Raw genomic sequence first — 19,787 nt, 5'->3', positions numbered from 1 at the left:
TCTTGGTGGTAAGGGTGAGGGTACTGCTGAGAGCATTCGTAGGCAGTGGTAGGAGTGGCAGGGTGGCCAGGGAGGGGTGAGGTCCCGCCATTCCTCAGTCTCCAGGGAACCAAGGCCCGAAACCAGAGCCAATTCCTCCTGCTACCCAACTGCTGATAGTTCACTAGGGGTAACTTTTCAAAGGGAGCTTTTAAATTGTAAGTCAGACACATTAATTAAAACTTTAATATAACATGTTATTAAAAGCAGCAATTCAAAACCATAAATCTTTTAGAAGGTGCACAAGATTATAAGGTCAGTTGGCAGTAATGCAGCTACGATCTGGTACGAATGAAAGGCTGGGGTGCAGAGTCAGGGTGACTTTGCCAGGCCTTATGCTGACTTCCCAAGTGGGCTCTTCAAGCCCAGAGTCCCTCTGGAGCCCAAGTAGAGAAGGTGCAGATGCATGTGACAGGCCTTGCTCGTCCTATGTTTTCTCAGAAACCTGGAGAGCAGGCTCAGAAGGTTGCTGTGCTCTCTGAAGCCAGGCAGGACGCCACAGATTATATCCCAGGTCCCATACCCTTGCTGGGCTGGGGGAGCTGCCTTCTCAGCTCCCCTTCCACCTGGCCCCGGTGGGGGCTTTAGTGGCAGCAGCTGTGGGGCCGAGAAGAGGGAGACGTGGGCCCATCCCTATTTCATCCCTGTGTGGTCCACGCCAAGGAAGCAAAGGGAAGTGGGAGGGCTGTGCACAGGAAATGAGGTCCCACTGGAAAGGCACTGTAGGAGTTGAGGCTTAAGGCAAGGGGCATCTGAACTATCCCAGGGACCCCCTGAAGGCTCACTGGTAGGGAGGGATCAGCCTAGAATGGAAAAAACCATCCCCTCACCATTCATCCACCTTCGCCTAGCAGCTGGCAGCCTGCAAAGCCCAGCCAAGCAGGAGGCCCCAGCAGCAATTGGCAGGGCGGGTTCCCATCTGGTACACCCCCCATCCGGAGTCAAGGCACTTTTTTCTGTTTTTCAATCAAGTGAATCAGTTTCTAGTATCTCTGGAAGCAGCAAAAATGAGGGGTCCTCTCCCATTTTTGGTTTCCCTCCAGATGGGTACGAGTTTTAATGTTGGTTCTAAGAATTCTATTTATACTCCCACTGACAAGGGCTTCCCTTTTATAAGAACTGAATGACAGAGGCCCTATGAAACTTGCCAGCCTGTCCCAAAAAGTGATTGTCAGTTCAGGGTGGGACAAGGGATAAGACCGAGGAGCCAGGGGTAAGTCCCCTGTGCTTCCCAATGGGGTCAGGGCTGGTCACGGGCTGAAAAAGGGGCAGGCGCTGGACTTTCACATTTAGTTGTAGCACATGGTCCCTGCAAGAGGGCCAAGAGGAAGCCAAGGGCAGGAGCCAGGCTGTCACTGGAGGGAGTGTGACTGTGTGTGTGTGTGTGTGTGTGTGTGTACACACCTCAAGGCCAGAGCCAAATGTCTGTGTCTGGAGGGTGAAAGCACGTGGATGGAAGCTTGTGTGAGTGACTGTATTTGGTTGCATGTATGTGGTCTGGGGGTGGGAGGTACAGGAAACAGCCTGAGGTTTAGCATGGCATGCCTTCCTTTCCTCCCACTTCCTCTGCCTGTCCCTCAGGTTTTCAAAGCCACCTCTATTCCAGCAAGGCCAGGCCTAGCTCCATAATAACCAAGAAGGGGTATGGCCAAGGGAAGGAAAGCTGGGACCTCAGAAACTAACACCCCAGCCTTCACTCTGAGCCTTGATAGGGCTGTGGTGCTGGGACCGGCTGAGGCAGAGACCCAGCCTCTTCACTCCTCAGGTCCTGAGAGTCCCGGGGTCTGTGCCACACAGGCTTTCAGAGGCCTTCTACCCTCACCAACTTTTCCAAGGCTGGGGGGTGTGGGGGCAGGAAAGTGGGAGAGAAAAACTCCCGTCGCCCACCTTTTTCAGAGGTTCCTGTTCTTATATGTGGTCCCTTTGAGGACTGGCTGCCCCATGAGTCAGGTGGGAGGGACAGCAAGTGGAGGGACAGCATGCGCATGTCAGGTGTCTAAACACACACGCCCAAAAGGGATGAGAGAGGTAAGTGACACAAAATTGGGGACAAAGACAGATTCAGCCTTCAGGAGAAAGGGTCCCAGAGCCAGGGGGACACACATTCAAAGGAACAGGTGAGCAGTTTGAAGGAGTGTGGAGTGTGTGGAGACACTGGGACCTTAGAGGCACAGGCAAGGGGGTGATGGGCCTGAGGCACAGCAGATAGGCGCAGACCTTGGCCTGGAAGGCCGGCAGAAAGGGCCCTGCGCCAGGCACTTAACAGCTCTGTCTTGCTTCCCTCCCCCACCCCACCCTGAAGAGAACTGGGGAGCCTATGGCTTCTGGCGTCTCTTCTTTGCTTTCCAGGGCTCCTGGCATCCCCTGTGGGCTAGTCAATAAGGGGTGGTCCCTTCCCACTCCACCAGGTACTGAACCTTGCCCTCGGGTGTGACCCTCCGAGCCAGCACCTGGTACTTCTCCCCACAGGCCAACCGCCCAGCCGCGCCAAAGTAGTTAGTGATGGATGACTTGAGGTGGGACAGGGATGAGTCATCTTCACTGATGCTCTCAAACGTGTGGCTGTCGATGCCTTCGTCCGCCCGCTCGGGGCCCGAAGCCCCCTCGGCACTGCTGTCTGAGGGGCAGCGTCCACCCAGCTCAGCTGCGCGACGCTTTGCCCGCAGCGGTGTGTATGCTGTGGCCGCCAGCTTCCTCTTTCGGCTGCCCACTGTCCGTCTGCGTCAGGAGGGGGAGAGAAAGGGGAATGAGGGGAAAACCCTCCCGAGCCCCTCCCCCTGAGACTCTCCTGGGCACCAGGCCCTGGGCTGGGCCAGGCGTGGATCCGCCCCATGAGGAAGGAAACAGGCGCCTGGGGAGAAGCCACAGGCTGGGCAGTGACAGAGCCAGGATTCAGACCTCGGCACGTCCAGCTCTGTATTTAGGACCTCAGCCCTGCACACGGCCAGGGGCACCATCCTCTGTGCCACTTGAAGTCATGCCACGCAGAGGCCCTGCTCACACTGCCTTGTGCCTCGTCTGGGCTCGTGTGTATGTAGTCAGACGAGTCAAAGGGGGTGGGATGGCGGTTATGGATTGGAGTACCCCATACCCCAGAGTCCGGACTGGAGAAAGACAGACGTGCACACGTGCACACACATGTGGGCAGAAAGAGGCAGGTGTGGTAGAGAAGTGGGCCCACAAGAAGAGGTGCACATTCAGATACTTGAAACAGAAAGAGCCAAAGAGCTAGTGGAAAAAAAACAAGAAATAAATGAAAATACAGAGGCAACAGCAGAGAAGGACACCTAGTCAGAGAAAAACTCCCAAGACACATAATTCTTTTTTTTGCTGGGGCCTCCAGTACTCCAAAATAGAGCTAAAGGAGCCCAGGGCTCAGAAGCACCACCCTCCCTACGGCGCTGAGGACTGGCTATTGCCAAGCGAGCTGGCCCCTCAGCGTGGCCTCCAGGGTCGCTGTCCCTCTCCGAGACCCCACACTGCAGGATGCCATTCTCCTCTCCACCAGGGTTCCATGAATCCATGGCTCTTTTCCTTAGAGACCTGGGAGACAGAACTAGGGCCGGGACCCTATAGTCAGAGGGACAGACATGCAACATCCTGGCATGCAGACGCCAGGAAGCCCAGAAAAAGAACCTCTGGTCAAATTACCCTGGGCTGGAACTGCCCAAAGAGAAATGCCACACAGTCTTCTGCAGCAAAGAGGAGCCACCTGAAAGTCCATACTGAGACCAGAGAGTCTCAGACCCAGACTCCCTGCTGCAGAAGGCCAGGTCCCTTAGCCCAAGACTCAGATGCTCAGATGCACAGAATGGGCCCCGTGTCACAGAAGTGGGAGGTGGAGGGCTGGGGAGAGGGGGGATGCAGAACATGAGTCCAGGCTGCCAGCAAGCTTACCTGGAGTCATAGGAGAGGCTGGTGGATGCGGAGCCAGAGGTGCTGGCGGCGTCTGTGGAGTCCACGTCTGAGAAGAAGGTCTGGCCCGAGCTGGCACTGAGAGGGAGGAGAGGGTGAGTGTGCCATCAGCCTGCCCTCACTGCCAGGGGAGTGGAGGTGGGCTCCCCACTGGCGCCGTCCCAGTCTCCAGAGCAGACCTCGCTGCTGGGTCCCTCACTGTTACCTTTTTAAACTCTGAATTTCATCCAATGTGAAGTCAAATATGCTGGCCAGGTGGTGGTTGGTGCTCCAGGCCGAGGTAAAGTCGCTCTGTGGACACACAGGAAGGAGCAGGGGAGGGCAGGCCAGTGAGCCTCAGGTCATCTCCTGGCTGAGGCCTACAGGCTGCCTGCTGGCGCAGCGGGCTTCTGAGGGTGGGCCCCCACCCAGGGTAAGACTCCTCGCTTCCTCTTATTCCCAGCCCTGCCTGACCAGGGAGCCAGGTCACCCAGCTCTAGTCCTGGCTCTGTCTCTAGCCGACTGCACAACCTTCCCATGTCTGGGTCTCAGCTGCAAAAGTGGACAGCGACCCCTGGCACGCTCCACTCTGAGAGGTGTCAGCAAGACAGCAGAGTAGAATGATGGTTATGAAAGTGCCTTGTAAACTGTGAAGAGCCGGGGGGGTGGGAGGCACTGCTAATACTGCTGCCCAAAGGAGGGCAGGTGAAGGGGGAGGGCGAGCCCTGGAGCCCCGGGGCAGGCTGGGCTCTGCCACTGCCTGAGGTGTGACCTCAGGAAAGTCATCGCCCCTCTGTGGCTCTGTTTCCCCACCTGGACAGAGGGACCAAGGATATTACCTACCCTTGCCCTCCCTTCAGGTTCTGGGGAGAACTTGGGGAGATAAAGGACTGGTCTTGCAGAGCCTGGCTCTTCCTCGTTTAGCTGTGATAGGAGCTGGCTTCTCCTTTATGGGACGTGGGACAGTCCCCTGGGCCTGGGGGGCTCACTTTCTGCACAGGAACCCCTAATATGTGCTGACCCTGCATGTGAAAGTGGAGAGTAAGAAAACAAGGAACTAACACTGGGAATAGCATCTTCCAGCAAAAACTTTGATCTTTTTCTTCTATAAACTCGCCTTTTCTGCTGCTGGAATTCATGAGGCAACAAACTGCGGAGACAGAAAAGGGAGAGGGTGACCCCATCAGAGCCTGAAGGCGCAGGAGGTGGCCCAGAGGGAGGAGTGGCAGGGCAGGGGCCACAGCCATGGGGGTGGGACGGGCGCTCCTTCACAAGGAGACTTGGGGACGAAGGAGAGGCCTCTGGGGCAGCAGGTACGGGAGGGGATGAGGGGGTATGATGGGCAGAGAAGAGAGAAGGTGCCCCTTTCGGGCACACGCATCTGGATGCTCTGCCCCCCACGTCCAGGAGGCAGGGGCTCAGCTCCACCAGGAAAACCAGGGACCCCTGACACTCTGACTTCTCTAAGCCCTCATCGGGTAAGACTGGGTCCCACGATCTGGCCTTTCCCCCAAGCGAAGCAATAATAGGCTGTGGCGGAAGGGGTCACCATGCGGGGTCAGCCCTGGCTCAGCCACTAACTGGCCTCTCAGGGGCCTCCAGTGGGACTAGCTGGGTGGAGGCCCTCCCTGCTTGCTTGGATGCTGGCATCCTCTCTGGGCCCATCACATGGCCTGGGGGCTGGGGCTGCGGGCTGGGGCAGGGGCTGGGAGCAGAGATCCGGAGTTCGGCTGCAGCCCTAGCCCCTGGGTCGGGGGCACTGACCCAGGCTTGCTCTTTCCTCTCTTACGCAGCTCAGAGGCGGCGCAGTTCTCGGCGGGCACAAGGCCCTTGTCCGGCAGCAGCTTCCCTGGCGGGTTGGGCGGGACTCGGATGCGCAGGCGGAAGATGCACTTCTTCTTCTTGATCTCCTTGCCACAGAGGAACCTGGGGGTGGGCAGGGAAGGAGAGAGCTCTGGAGTCTGTCGGGCCATCCTCCTGGGGAGGAGAGTCAAGCGTTAAAACTACTCTCTGCGCCTCCCTGGACCCAGAGCTAAAATTCAGAGAGGCCTGAGGAGCCGAGTCCCCAAAGCCTGTGGGGTCAGGAGTCCCAGGCGGTGGCTGAGGATGTGGCTGGTGGTTCCTCCCTGTCCTCCGCTGCATGTGCGTGGCTCTTGCTGCTGCTCTCCCTTTTCTTCTCTGCCTCAACCAGCCCCAAGGCCACCTCCCACAGGAAGGCCTCCTCTAGCTCCCAGTGGAACGCCATTCTGTTCTCTGCTCTCCCCAAGGAGCCCGAAAGCACCGCCAGGCACTGCCCTCATCCTCCCAGCACCAGCTGGGCTGCCATGAGGCTGCAGAGGGCACAGCCCTACCCTCAGGAGACTGTCCCCAGAAGGACAGGAGCCTCATGGACTCGAGAGTAGGGCTGTGTCTGGGCCCCAAACCATGAGAAGGTGGGAGAGAGTGGGTAAGTCTGCCTAGCGATGTCTGGATACGTTGCATGGAAGCAGGGACCACTGTGTCCTCCGCCTACACAGGCTGACACAGAGCAGCAGTTCCATAAATAGTTGATGGAACAAATGAATGCAAGGGAAGTGTGTGAGCAAAAGCATGAGTGGGGAAACAAATGGTTCAGAATGGCTGACTTCCAGAATAAATAAGGCAAAGGGACAGTGGCAGAAGGGTCTCATAAAGGGCCATAAATGCTGTGCTGCGGAGCCTGGGCATTCCCTGTGGTGGCAGCGAGGGACGTGTCAGCTGCCTGTTCGGTGAAGAACTCAAAGAGAAGTCTGGATGGGAAGCTACGGGCCCACGTGAGAGAAGGTGAATCATTCCCTTGGTGCCTGGCCCAGATCTAGATGGCGAGGGTAAGAGGGGCCCTCTGAGGACAGGGGTGCAGCCCCCAGACAAGAATGTGTCAGGCTGCTGGAGGGGTCAGGGGAAGTGTCACAAAGGAGGTTGGGTGCTCCCTGGATCTTGAAGGACAGGTAGGATTTATCCAGTCAAAGAGAAGGGGCAGGAGACCCAGGAGGGAGCACAGTTTGAGCAAAGGCTACGAGGCAGGAAGAACCTTTAGATTGAAATCCCACCTGGAGGGGGTCCCACGGCACTCCCTTCCCAGCACGCACCGGCTTTTGTAACTGTTCAGCGCGTTGAGGAGATGCGGTCCTCGGTCAGTCACGGGGGTGCTGGTGAGCTAAGGGAGAGCAGGACAGTCAGACCCTGGCATATGGCGTCTGAGGCGGCCTCCGCCCAACACCTCCCTCCCCTCAGTCTCCTGAGTCCTCCAGGGGAGAACCAGTGACCTACTGCTTGAGCTCAGACAAGTCTTTTCACCTGAGCTCAGCCCCCATCTCTAACCAGGGAGAGTAACTCCTGTTCTAAATGTGTCAAGAACTTTAAAAGATGTCCATGCCCTTGCCCCAGTGATGCTGCTCCATGGAATCTAACATACGGACAGAATATGAAATACAGACAAAGCTTTATGTACAAAAGCTTTGTACAGCTTTGGTAGCACTGTTGCCAATGCTGGGCTGATGGGAAAGAAACTTTCTGCCTGATAGGAAGGAAACAAATAAACTATGGTGGAAATCACTGCAGCCTTTAAAATGTTTATGAAAACTCTCTTTCATGATATGAAAAAGTACTTATAATGAAACTGAAAAGGATTATTTAAAATACTGTATAATCTAAATCACATAAAAATAAAAAATATACAGAGAAGATGGAAGAAAATGCCTTCAGAGCAGCTGTTTCTGGGTTGTGTGATGTGGGAACATGGATGGCTTTTTTAACAAGCACACTTCCTTATGCTTTCTGGTACTTTAAAATTGTTCTACCAGGAACATGTATGATATTTTTGTAAATCAGGGGGGAAAAGGTTGTTTTAAAAATATATACCAGCTCTACCTAATTTTTAGGGCTTTATAATACATATGTCTTTATAAATTATCAAACCCTGTAAATGAAAATGTTATATGTAAAACTTTTGCAAAGCATAAGGGTTACTTTTTTTTTTAATCCCAGTCTCATCAAAGGATTTGGGGCGGTCAGGAGAGAAGACACTTCACTGCATGTGGGAGAGGATTCTAAGGGTGTCAAGGGGAAAAGGGGACATGGTTTCAACTGAGGAAGTGGCTGGGGAGGCCCCTGCTCCAGTTTTGGCTCAGCTCCAAACGCCCTGAGCAAGTCACTCTCCACCTCTGACATCCAGAAGATCCGGTTTGTTACTTCACTCCATGGATCCCAGGCTCCCAGGCCCCTGGTGCCCACTTCTGCTACTCAAAGTGTGACCAGCAGGGGGCAGGCCCACTTCACTTTCCATCCTAGCCAGGCAATCTGGAGTGGGTCAAACATGTCTAAAGCTCTGCTCCAGCCAGACTTGATCCCTTGCTCCCTGCAGCTGAGTCTGTGAGGTCCTAACCTGCCCTCTGTCAAAATCTAGGTCAGGAAGCCCCATGCAAGGCATAGGCTCAGAAGTGTGGACTCAGGGATACAGCAGCTCAAAGGTTCTGGGTCTTTATCTCAGCCAGAAGCTTAAGAGTGAGTGCTCAGAAAACTGGAACCTAGCCCACACTGTGTGACCCTGGGAAAACCTCTCTGGACCGTGGTAACCCCACTGTGGTATGGGCTGCTGCCATTCTGCTGTCCCATGGCCCTGCATACCTTGCCAAGCTGCAGGAGCTCCCAGTGGTGGTTGACAAAGGCGAGAATCTCCTCAAAGTCAAAGTACTTCTTCTTACTCTGCACCCCCAGGTTGTAGAGGGCCAGGTGAACCACATCCACCCTGGGCAAGGGGGCAAGGAGGTGGGGGTGGGGTGAGGCAGCAGCCAGGGTCAGGGCTGAAGGGCAGGGGCAAGGCTGGGACCTGGTGGTTGGAAATGGAATTGTTCCTGGAGGAAGCGGGGAGGGGAGGAGCTGGGAGGGGGCAGGGGGTGCCGGGGCCAAGCCCCATCCTCTCACCATCGAAGGGGTAGCCTCTCAATGTATTCTGGGCCCTGGTTACACACAGAGCAGAAGAATAGGTAGAACCTGTGGGTGGGTGGAGAGGGGGCTTGTGGTGGGTGGGGCTAATCCAAACCCTAATCTACCCCTCACCCCTCACCTCCCACCTGCCTTCCCATAATCAGCTTGTTCTCATTCCCACGGCTGGGGGCATGGGGGCCAGGAAAAGGACAGGGCAGGACAGGACAGAGACCAAGAAATACTCCCCTGCCCCTTCTAACCCCTACCTCAACCCCTTTTCCCAGTGTCATTGCCCTGGGGTGTGACTGAGTTCAGAGAGAGTGGGTTGAGCTAGGCTGGGCTGCAGTGGTCAAGCTCTTTCCCCCCCACACACACGCACACACACACACACTCACCACGGCACACATCTGGTTTGACGCACATAAGCCTCCCATTAGCTTAGCCCCATTGGTTAGAAGCTGGCTCAAGTCATGCAGTTACCCAGTGGCTCCTACAACAATCCTGGGCAGGGATGGGGCAGGGCCTGTGTCACTCCCCCTTCCCAAGACACTTAAAGAGACTGGGGCTCATGGAAGGTAGGGCTTTGCCTAAAATCCCCCACAAGTCAATGGCAACTGGGGATGTGGTCCAGAATGTTCCTCTACTTCCCCCATAGACCCCCACTTCATTAGAGTCTGGCAGGCAGTCTGAAGGAGTTGCTACTGCTCTGCCCTGTCCCCCCACCTCACACCCAAGGCTGAGCCAGACCAGATTAGCACCTACCGGTCTCCAAACATCATGGGCTCATTGAGGCACTGGGTGCAGGCCTCATGGAACCACTGCCTGCACTGGTAACATTGCAGCATCCTCAGGTACCATCTGGAGAGAAAGGGGAGCCAGTGTCACCTGGGTTCACCCTCCCAGCCAGACATGAGCCTCAGTAACCTTTCCCAACATAAACTTGCGTTCCACTGGGGTAAGGGAAGAGAACGGAGTTACTGAGCACTTAGGCTGTGACAGGGGAGGTCCTGTACACAGGGCATATGCCGTCTCATTTGTTCTCGGGATGGACCACTATCCCCATTTTACAGATGAGTCAGAGGTTAAATGGCTTGCTCAAGGTCACTCAGGAAGCAAGAGGGGGATGGTGACACAAATCCTGGCCTCCCTGACTTCAAAGCACTCTTCCACATGCCACACTGGAGTCCTCGTTGTGGACAGCGCCCCACACACTTCTTCCCAAACACCAGCAACAGGAAAAGTTTGCCCAGGAGAATAATGGCTCCTGTAACCAACGGTTTTTCTCGCCTGGTACTGTATCTACCCTATCATGGCCACTCAGCAACTACTTGCTGAATATAGACTAACAGCAAAAAGGTAGTTCCTTAGTAACAGTCAATGCTTTGTTCACAGTTCCTCAGGTGTGGTCCATGGACCACTGGCATCAGAATCACCTGGGGTCTAGGTTAAACTGCAGATTGCTTAGTTGACTCCAGACCTACTCAACCTTTGGGGGAGCCCCAGGGAGACGCATTTTTAACAATCACCCTGGGAAACTCTGCTCAGTAAGCATTGAAAACCACCGCCTTAATGCTGTAAAGGTCTCTATAAGAAGAGCATTTCTCTATATGTTATCCCATAGGCCTCCCAACACCCGGGGAAGTCAATGGGGCCAAGGTTATTAATCCCACTTGAGGGACGCAGGCCTTTTAAAAGCTCCGCCTCCAGACCCCTAGTTCATGTCAACAGAGCTTGGGGCTAAGATAACGACTTCAAGGCGTCCTGGAGGCTGAATTTCCTGAGGGCAGAGATCCCATCTCTTACTTGGTGGTCTGGCACAGTCGCCATGGCTACATGGAGGCCCGGCCGCAAGAAAGAGTCAGGAAGGACCCTTGCCCTATAGCCAGGGCAAGAAGCCCCTCCACAGCATCCCCAGCTTAGGACCCGGCACCCTCCCTGCGCACCTTCAAGGAAATGGATCCTAATATCTCCCCAGCAGCCTGTTTCATGGGCTCTGGCAACGGAAAGGTCTTAAGTTCTTTGTGTTCAGCCCCAGTAACAGCTCACGTTTAGGTGCTTAACAAGTGCCAGGCCCTGGGAAAGCCTCCAGGTGAATTATCTAACTCGGGCTCTGCTCACCCCACCGAGTAACGGGAAACTCTTAAGAGAACTGAGGCGAGGGGTCTGCACAGCTGGAAGGGGCTGCGACGATCTGGACGCTGGTGTCCAGGCCCGTAACCAGTGCTTAACACTCTCCCACGGCGCCCCGGCGCAGCCCCTCCACCTTCGGCGCCCCGCGGCCCGAGAGCCCGCGCCGCCACGTGGAGCCCGCGCTCCGGCCGCATCCTTCAAATTAGGGCTCTTCCCTGGGCGCCCCGCCCCCGCCCCGGCCGCCTGACGCCCCAGGTTCGCCCAGGTCCGGCCCGGCCCGCCCCGCCCCCGCCGCCCGAGGGGCCCCGCCCCTCCCCTCCGGGGAGGCCCCGCCCCGCCCCGCCCCGCCCCGCCCCGCCCCGCCCCGCCCCGCCCCGCCCCGCCCCGCCCCGCCCCGCCCCGCCCCGCGGCTCACTCTCCGGGCCCGCCGCAGTAGCAGTAGCACTGCTGCTGGTTGGTGCGGTGGGGAGAGTCCCACTCCAGCTCCTCGGGCTGGTAGGACAGCACCATCTTCACCGCCTGCAGCGTCCTGGCGATGGCGCCCTTCTTCACCGCGCCGCCTTTCTGCGGGAGATGAGGGGTCCGGGTTGGGCCACAAGGGAAATGCCCACTAGGGGGACCCGCAGAGATTCCAATACAGCCACACAGAAGGAGCTTTTTCTCAGCAATCCCAAATCCATCCTCTCTTTCCCAGAGGATCTCCATTAATAGTAATAAGCACAATAAAGGTAACAATAACTAGTCAGTGTGGGCACATACATGGTTTTCTCTTTTAATAGTAAGGCTCCATTTATTTGGGGCCTCCTACTGACACCAAACCCATACCCATTTTACAGGTGAGGAAACCGAGGCTCAGAAAGGGTAAAGAACCTGGCCAAGGACATATGGCTGGTAAGTGGCAGGAGGCGCGGTCTGCCTCCAAAGCCTTGGCTCTGTGACCCGGAGTCAGGCCTGAGCCCAGAGAGTCGCTGGGCTTTGCGACTGGAGAAGGGAGAGACGGGCTTGAAGGATGGGAGGATGGGGGGAGTGGGGGGGAGGCTCACCCGCACAGCCAGCGCGAAGATGCAGCGTCGGCAGAACCAAGGTGTGAGCAGGGGCCGGTCGGCACTGCCTGCTATGGGAATGTGGCACTGCTGGTGGTAACCTAGGCAGAGGAGGGTGGTGGGTGCCCATAGGGTAACAGCCATGGCCCAAGGCCAGTCAGCCCAAAGGCAGCTGGGCTGGAGAGGGCTACAGCAAGGCCTAGGAGCTGTGTGCCTGCCAGCTGCCAGAGGACTGGCTGGCCATGCTCTCACCAAGGCAAGCCAAGTGGGTGTCCAAGCAGGCAACCAAAAGACAGCCTGGGCCACAGTGCTGGGCAGCACCAAGGTCTGACTTCAGCCTCTGTCCCAGCTCTCCCACCTATCCTCTCCAACCAGGGGGGCTCCAAATTTCATAACTGTCTCACCTTTCAGAAGCCCCAGCTCTCCCCAAGGGTCACCTCCCTGGGACCTCTCTCCCAAGAGACTGGCCCCTGTCACTCTGGAGCTCCAAGAGAAACAGGAAGCCAGCTGAGGCCCTGCCTGTCAGGGGCCAGTGTGTGCGCGGAGTAGGACCACAGGTCAGGGCCTTCACGGTGCCTGCCCATCACACTCACCCAGGCCACACTTGCCACAGATGAGGATCTCATTCAGTGGCCCTGATGTCTTCCCCAGGCAGATGTTACACTTGGGCTCCTCCCCTGGAACACCAGCTGAAAGAAAGAGAGGCCCACTGGGGTCTGGCTGGCCTGAATTAGAAATTTTAAAATCATAATCCAGGTGCTGAGCCTGTGTGTGCTGGGCCTTGCACTGGGCCCCAGATGCTAACTCACTGACTCTCCCCAACGACTCTGAGGTGCCTTCTGTCATTACCTAATTCTAAAGATGGGGAAATTGAGGCTCAGAGACGTTAAGTCCTTTGCTCTGCTAGTAAGCAACAGAGATAGGATTGAAACCAGCTGTTTGACATCGAATCCTTTGTTCTTTTGACCATAGCATGCTGCCTCCTCCTGCCTGATTTCACTTGATTTAGTAAGCAGTTTTTTATGTTAAGTAATTTTTTAAATTTCTATTATGGGATAACAATAGAATGCTATAATTTAACTGTGTTCTCATTAACAATTATGAACTCATGGCCAATCTTGTTTTGACAATATTCCCACCCACTTCCCGCTATTTTCTTGCATCAAGTCCCAGATACCCAATCATTTCCATAAAGTCCAGTATGTATCTCTGAAAGATTAAAATGCTCTTTTAAAAAAATTGAGAACTTCAGCATCTTTATTGCACCTAAAAATTGAAAATAATTCCTTTATATCAACAACTTCAGATAGTATTCGCATGTCCAATCATCTCAAATAAGTGTCATAACAATTTTAAGTTTGTTTAGTTGCTTTTAAACTATTGGTTCCCTCTCCATCTCCACCCCCCCTTTTTTTGTTTCTTTTGAAGGAGAAACGTGTTTATGTGTGAAAGGTCTGAGTGAATACATTAAATACATGTCGACGTATGTTTCTGTCTTATTGCCTCCAGCAGGCTGAAAGTTTTGTAAGAGCAGAAATGGTACCTGTTCATCAAGGTGTCCCCTCGAGCTCATACAGTGTGTGGCACATAACACGTGTTCAAGACATGGCTGTTGAGTAAATGCTCTCTTGCCTCTCATTCCTGGATGTGCCCCAAGGAAGGTGGTGCCCACTGTGGGTCTCCTTAGGTCCTCACTGACTTAATCAGGTGATGGGTCAATAACTATGATGTGTTCAGCCTCGTGCTCTCACCTTGGGAGAAGCCAGAGGGGCTGCCATCCTGCTGGTGAGGGGCAGGTATCTGGCTGGGAGCCAAGTGACTGCCCAGCTGAGTGGGGCGGTACCGCCACGGTGCCTGGCACACAGTGGGCCTCCTACTGAAGGTCTGCTGAAGTGAACTGTCTTTCCTCACCAGCTGGCTCCCTGTGTTTTCAGTAAGAGGGTAACCCAGCAGAGGAGGTCCTTATTGCTTTGGATCTTTATATAATAAAATGAGGTGAGAGGGGCTTGGAGAAGAATCAGTCTGCATAAGCCATAACATTTTGGAGAAAAAGGCAAGTTAGAAGCTCTACTAATTGGCTGGGTTCTGTGGCCCCTACTTGGCAGGCTCCTTGAAATTCTCTCTTATGGTAACAAGGTCTTTAGAAACTGCCCACCCCCATAATTCTGGGCTAAGCATTTTATGTGGATTATCTCATTTAACCACTCTGTGAGGCCAGTACTTTTACCATCCCCTTTTTTCAGATGAAGAGACTGAGGATCAGAGAGGTTATGTCCCTTGCCCAAGGATATGCAGTTAGTAAGTGGCAGAGCTAGACCTCTGTCAAGGAATATCTGACCCTAAAACCTACCCCCTCCCATCTATTCTCCTGTTAGAGCATAAATGGCAAAAAGTCTGTTGGGAGCTCCATATTGAAAGTATACAAGTGTTGTGACTGATTAATGATGTCTGTCATGTACATGGGAAGGGAGAATGGTGGCAAGAATGCCACTGATTTGCCATCTATCTCTGTAAGACTGTCAACTCTCCGAGGGCAGGGATGGTACCCAACCCAACTCCCTTTCAACCATGAAAGCTGGTCCAGCTCCACTGCGCATGTCTATCTTCACCCTGCCTGGCCCATCTGCTTTCTTGGTCTTTCCCCCATGGTTAGAGCTACCTCCACTAGTTTTCTTCACATGTTGATAGGGGACACTGATCATCTAGAGGTGGCAATTCTGATTGCCTGGGCCCCTCCCTGTTCCAAATCCAGAGAGACTCAGAGCTTTGTGCAGCAGGAGACGAAGTGCAGCAAGGAGGCCGACACAGGTCTGGGACCCGCCTTCTCCCAGCACCTCCCGAGCCACTTTCTCCATCTGCTGGCCTCCCCCATGAGGAATGGCTGGCTACACAAGGGGATGACAAATGTCATAAGGGCCTTTCCATGTAAACACACAACTGGTAATCTGATCAGCATCTCAGGTGGGGCTCAGGGGCTCATGGACAAGGTCAGATGCCAGGAGTAAGAGACAGGAGAGAAGGAAAATAAATAAAGGTGGAGGAAGAGAGAGGATGGGGGGTGGGGTGGTGCAGGGGTACCTGAAACCTTAGGAATACTCACCATGCTGTATGTCCTTCCACAGAACCCAGTATTTGGAATTATCTTCAAAAGTCACAAGGCAGCTCTGCTTTGAAATGCTGACCTGGGGCACAGAGAGGGAGGGGAAATGTGAGAAAGTAGCTGAGGAGGAGCCTCGGAACATGGTCATCCTCTCCCATTTGTGTCCCCGCAGGGCACAGGGATGATGTGACCCCCTCCTTGTGCTCCAGAAAGTAGAGGTGGGCCAGAGGGGAAGGTAGATGGCAGCTCCTGGAGGCAGTGCACACCCAGCCACTGGAGTTGTACAGTCAGGGACCGAGGGACAACTGGTGGGAATGCTGAGGACAGAACAAGCCAGATGGTCGTCTGTGATCCTCTCCAACCCGATTCCATTTTGTTTCGTAGGCTCACAGAGCACTTCTCTAAAGAACTCGTTGGGTGATGTTAGCTCTAAGGATGGCACCTGAAAAAACTCCATCCATGTTCAGCTTTTGAGCATGAGGGACAAGATGGGAATTTCCCAGTAACCCCCCGTCCTCCATCACCACTCTGAGGCCTAGGCCATAGGAAGAGCAGAGGGATGCTGGGCCTGGGAACAGGGGCCAGGGAGAAAAGGGTTACCCTCTTGATCTTCCCAAGGTAATACAGTCCATCTGTCCACCGGCAGAGCACATACTGGCCCTCCGTCAGCTTGGACATCAGGTCTTTGAAGTTGTTCTTGGCTTTTGCCAGGGTCCCCTTGTTGGGGAGGTGGCTGGTGGCACCATAGGAGTCCCGAGTCCCTGGGTTCAGAGCTCGATTCTCCATCCGTTTCCACTCTTACTGGAAGAGAAAGAGAACAGGCTTTTTACTCCCTGCTTCAGCAACAGATGAAGGAAGGGGACCACCATTTATGTAATCTGTGGTATGTGCCAGACACTTTCATTATCTCACTGGATCTTCATGACAACCCTGCAAGGGGGACATTATTCTTTCCATTTTACAGGTAGGAAAACTGAGGTATGACAAGGGGAAGTGGCTAGGGGGTTGAAGACAGAGCCATGGCTCACAACCAGGTGAGCTAAACCTAAGTCCTGCTCTTTCCCACTGAGAACACACTGCCTTCTGCAGAGAAGCAGCTCTCAGCCAACCACAGAGCAAAGTCTTCCAGGCCAGGGGCCTGAACCACACTCACCGGCTTAGGAACCTGAGACTTTATTTCTTAAGCCAGATTTTCAGCCTTTTTCATCTCATGGCACTAATTACTAACATTCTGTGGCATACCAAAAATATATTTTTTGCTGATCTGACAAAAAATTAGGTATAATTTTGATTGGTTTACAAATAATAATAATAATAGTAATTACCTACCCTTTTTGTTCCAAAGTTACTTTTTAAAAAATCAGGTGCCTAGCCCTGGCCAGTGTGGCTCAGTTGGTTGGAGCATTGTCCCCTACACCAAAAGGTCTGGGTTCGATTTCTGGTCAGGGCACATACCCGGCTGTGCGTTTGACTCCTGATCGGGGTGCTTAAGGGAGGCAACCAATGGGATGTTCCTTTCTCACATCAATGTTTCTCCCTCTCTCTCTCCCTTCCTCTCTCTCGAAAATCAACAGAAACATATCCTCGGATGAGAATTAAAAAAAAAAAATCAGGTGCCTATATTTATATACTGTATAAGGATTTCTGGTACCAAGAACTAACCAATCAGACGCAACCTTATTATGCGTCGTGATCAATAAGATGTAACTCTATTATATGATATAAAATATGGTTCAAGACAGGGCATTCACACCAGAAGGCTATTGTTGCGTTGGCTGTTGTCATCGTTTTTTCTCTTTTATTAAATTTATTGGGGTGACACTGGTTAACAAAATTATACAGGCTTCAGGTGCACAATTCCACAACACAACATCTGTACACTGTATTGTGTGTTCACCACCCCAAGTTAAGCCTCCTTCCATCACCATTCATCCCCCCATACCCTCCTCCCCCTCCCCCTTCCCCTGTTGTCATTTTTTTATTTGACAATCTAAGGGAAAAGAGGTCAGTGCTCTTGACTAAATAGTCAAGTATTGCATGTTTTAAAAGTTCTTGCAGCACACGGGTTGAAAATTGCTGCCTTAAGGAAACATACTGCATGCTCTCTGAGTGGAGGGCCTTCTCCAGGGCAGCTGCGGGAAGTCTTACACTCTCCACTCCTACCCTGAGAGCTGGCAGAGAAAACTTACCAGAAAGGAAAATGCCTGGGTGGCTTGTGAACTGGTACAGATTTGGCCATCTGTTGTATCTTCTGTAACCTCCCTTTCTGTTCTCAATTATGGGATGATTTAATAGAAACCAATGCTGGGACATTTAAACTTACTTATGCTTTTACTCAGATGCAAATTTGCTCTGAGTAGTTGTCACCCCCATGCCACCCTCTCCATGACTGTCTCTCACCAGCCTATACAATGCTTTTTTTTTTTCTTTATGAAACAGTCTTTATTTAAAGGCAAAACAGTAATGCCCACAAGAAATTGTTAACAGAATGCGTTTATGCTTTATCCTGAACCAGACGCATTAAAATGTTTTCTCTCTTTCGGTCAATGGTACTACTGAGGTCCCCAGCACCCCCAAGCATCTTAGACCTCTCCAGCCAATGAGTTGCCACAACCACCAACTTTACACACAGTGACTTCTGACATCCCGCTGTCCTGGTGTGAGTTAGGACCTCACCTACCTGGGCCATTGAGTCACTCAGTAACAGTTTCCTGAGCCTTGTGCTGACCTACACTGGGCACCTGGGGTGGGGAACATACCACCAACGCCCAGGACTAGATAGGCCACTCCCTGCTTTCCTGCCTCCCCCCTAGACTCTTCCACAGGGTCAATGCCCATCTTATTCTCTTCCGGAACCTTCTGCAGCTCCCAAAGCCTACAAGGGCATTCAAAGCCCTCCCCAAGGTCTGTCTTCCCCTTTCTGGGCTCACCTGGCTCCACGCCCCTCCACACACTCTCCACTAAGCCAAACACTGCCTCCCTCTGTTCCCAGCACCCGCTCCTCTGGTGCCCTCCCTCTCTGCCATGGGGCTGGGCACCTGGTGTTATGATTATCCGTAGACAGGGAGAGTCCCGTGTGTTTTCCGTTTGAATGAGCGTGTGTGTGCTCCTGCGAGAATGCTGGCTGTCTACAGCAGTACGCCAGCGAGCACAGGGCGCTAACGGCGTGTGTGTGCATGTCAGGGCCCCAGGCAGGCAGGGCACTGCTGGGGTCGGCTCTCCAGACCGCGGCGAGGCCACCCGGTCTGCGCCCCATGTCCCCACCCCTCTCTTTTCTCCAGGGCAGAGCGTGCAGGCACCGAGCAAGGTTTGTGGTCCGAATCCCTGCCTTCTCCGCCACCTGACTCCCCAACTCCGCGAGCCCCCCCCCCCCCCCCGCCGGGCTCCCGGCCCGGGCCGCGCAGGTTCACAAACTGACACTTCCTCCCCGCCGCGCCGCTGGGAGCCGCCCGGCCGCCGCGCCCCCCAGGCTGGGCGCGGGGGAGGGGGTCGGGGGCGGCCCCCCCACCCGCGTCTCCATCCCCCCGGAGCGGGCCCCCGTGGGCTGTGATTGGCCAATTCAAACCCATCTGCAAAGAAATGCCTCTTTGCGGGTTCCCATCGGCGTCCAGTTCAAATCCGCGGCACCCGGAGCGCGGGGCCAGGCGGGGGCAGGAAGCGAGGATGATTCATGCGCCGGGGCCTCTCCCAGGGCGGCCGTTGACTTTTAAAAAGGGTGTTGAGGAGAGGAAAAAAGGCCTGCAGGGGTGCCCCCTTCGGGTCAGCGACCCTCTCTTCAGTCGCTCCGACGCCAAGCTTCCCCTTCCCCATTTTGCCGCAGCCTGACTTCGGACGTGAGCAAAATCCCAAACGCCCCCGCCGGTCTCCACCACACCCACTCCTCCCCCGAGCAGGAAAAGTACAGACTTGGGGCAAGGGCATGGGGACCTGTCACCCACTCCCCGCAAAGGCTCAGGTACCCGCGCAGGGGTCCCGCTGCAGACGCCGGTCAGCCCCTCCGGCCCCAGGCGCCCGGCTTCCCCAGGACGCCCAGCCGCCCCGCCCCCGCCCCGAGGCGTCCGCGCAGCCGAAGTTCTGGGAAGCGGCGGAGAGATGAGTGCAGGGAGTGGGGAGTGCGGCTGGGAGTCCCCGGCCCGGCAGGCAGCCTGCGGCGCTCGACTTACCGCGAGCCTGCGTGTCCGCCGGTCCCACTTGGAGTCTGGCCACTAGGTGCATCGGCGGCGGAGACGGCTGCGCGCGGGCCGCGGCTGCCCGGCTGAGTGTCCGCTCGTGGGGCCAGGGTCGGGGTCTCGGCGGGGGCGGGGCGGGGCGGGGGCGCCGCGGGGAGGAGGGGGGAGGAGGAGGAGGAGGAGGGGCCGGGGCGCTCAGGAAGGGGCCCCCCGGGCGCGGGGCGCCATCTTTTTCGCGTTTTCCCGCGAATTATTGACGTCCCGCTTATGTAATTAGCAGGGGCCGCGCCGGCCTCGCCATTGGAGCCCCGGGCCGCGGGGCCCCGCAGCGCCCCCGCCCGCGCGCCCGCGCGCCCGCCCCCGGGCCGCTCCCGCCCGCCGCGGGCGCGCATCCTCCGCCGCCACCGCGCGCCGGGCGCAGACACGCGGCGCGAGTGCACGGACGCAGAGGGGGCGCCGCGACACGGC

The 19,787-nt window shown here is 55.1% G+C and overlaps 1 protein-coding gene across 2 annotated transcripts; it reads right to left on the bottom strand.

Annotated features, from left to right (window-relative positions):
• Positions 1-209: 209 nt before the first annotated feature.
• PHF19 (PHD finger protein 19) lies at positions 210-19,416 on the bottom strand. Of its 2 annotated transcripts, none has more exons than XM_087822850.1 (15): positions 19,314-19,416; positions 15,751-15,947; positions 15,151-15,232; positions 12,644-12,739; positions 12,051-12,151; positions 11,423-11,571; positions 9,640-9,735; positions 8,875-8,943; positions 8,578-8,698; positions 7,041-7,108; positions 5,698-5,859; positions 4,996-5,083; positions 4,160-4,245; positions 3,937-4,032; positions 210-2,757 (listed from the first exon to the last, which is right to left on the bottom strand). In XM_087822850.1, exons 1-15 carry the CDS (start codon positions 19,363-19,365, stop codon positions 2,415-2,417), a joined length of 1,806 nt encoding a protein of 601 aa, XP_087678976.1. In that variant the 5' UTR covers positions 19,366-19,416; the 3' UTR covers positions 210-2,414. The 2 variants fall into 2 exon arrangements, with proteins under 2 accessions (XP_087678976.1, XP_087678975.1); XM_087822849.1 differs by having other exon boundaries at positions 15,751-15,951; positions 19,314-19,383.
• Between the last annotated feature and the right edge of the window lie 371 nt (positions 19,417-19,787).

This window comes from Miniopterus natalensis, chromosome 12 (assembly GCF_054644295.1).
Source record: "Miniopterus natalensis isolate mMinNat1 chromosome 12, mMinNat1.hap1, whole genome shotgun sequence".
NCBI classification, from domain to species: Eukaryota; Metazoa; Chordata; class Mammalia; order Chiroptera; family Miniopteridae; genus Miniopterus; species Miniopterus natalensis.
Note: the sequence above shows the minus strand (reverse complement) of the source record. Positions and strands in the feature narration are given on the sequence as shown.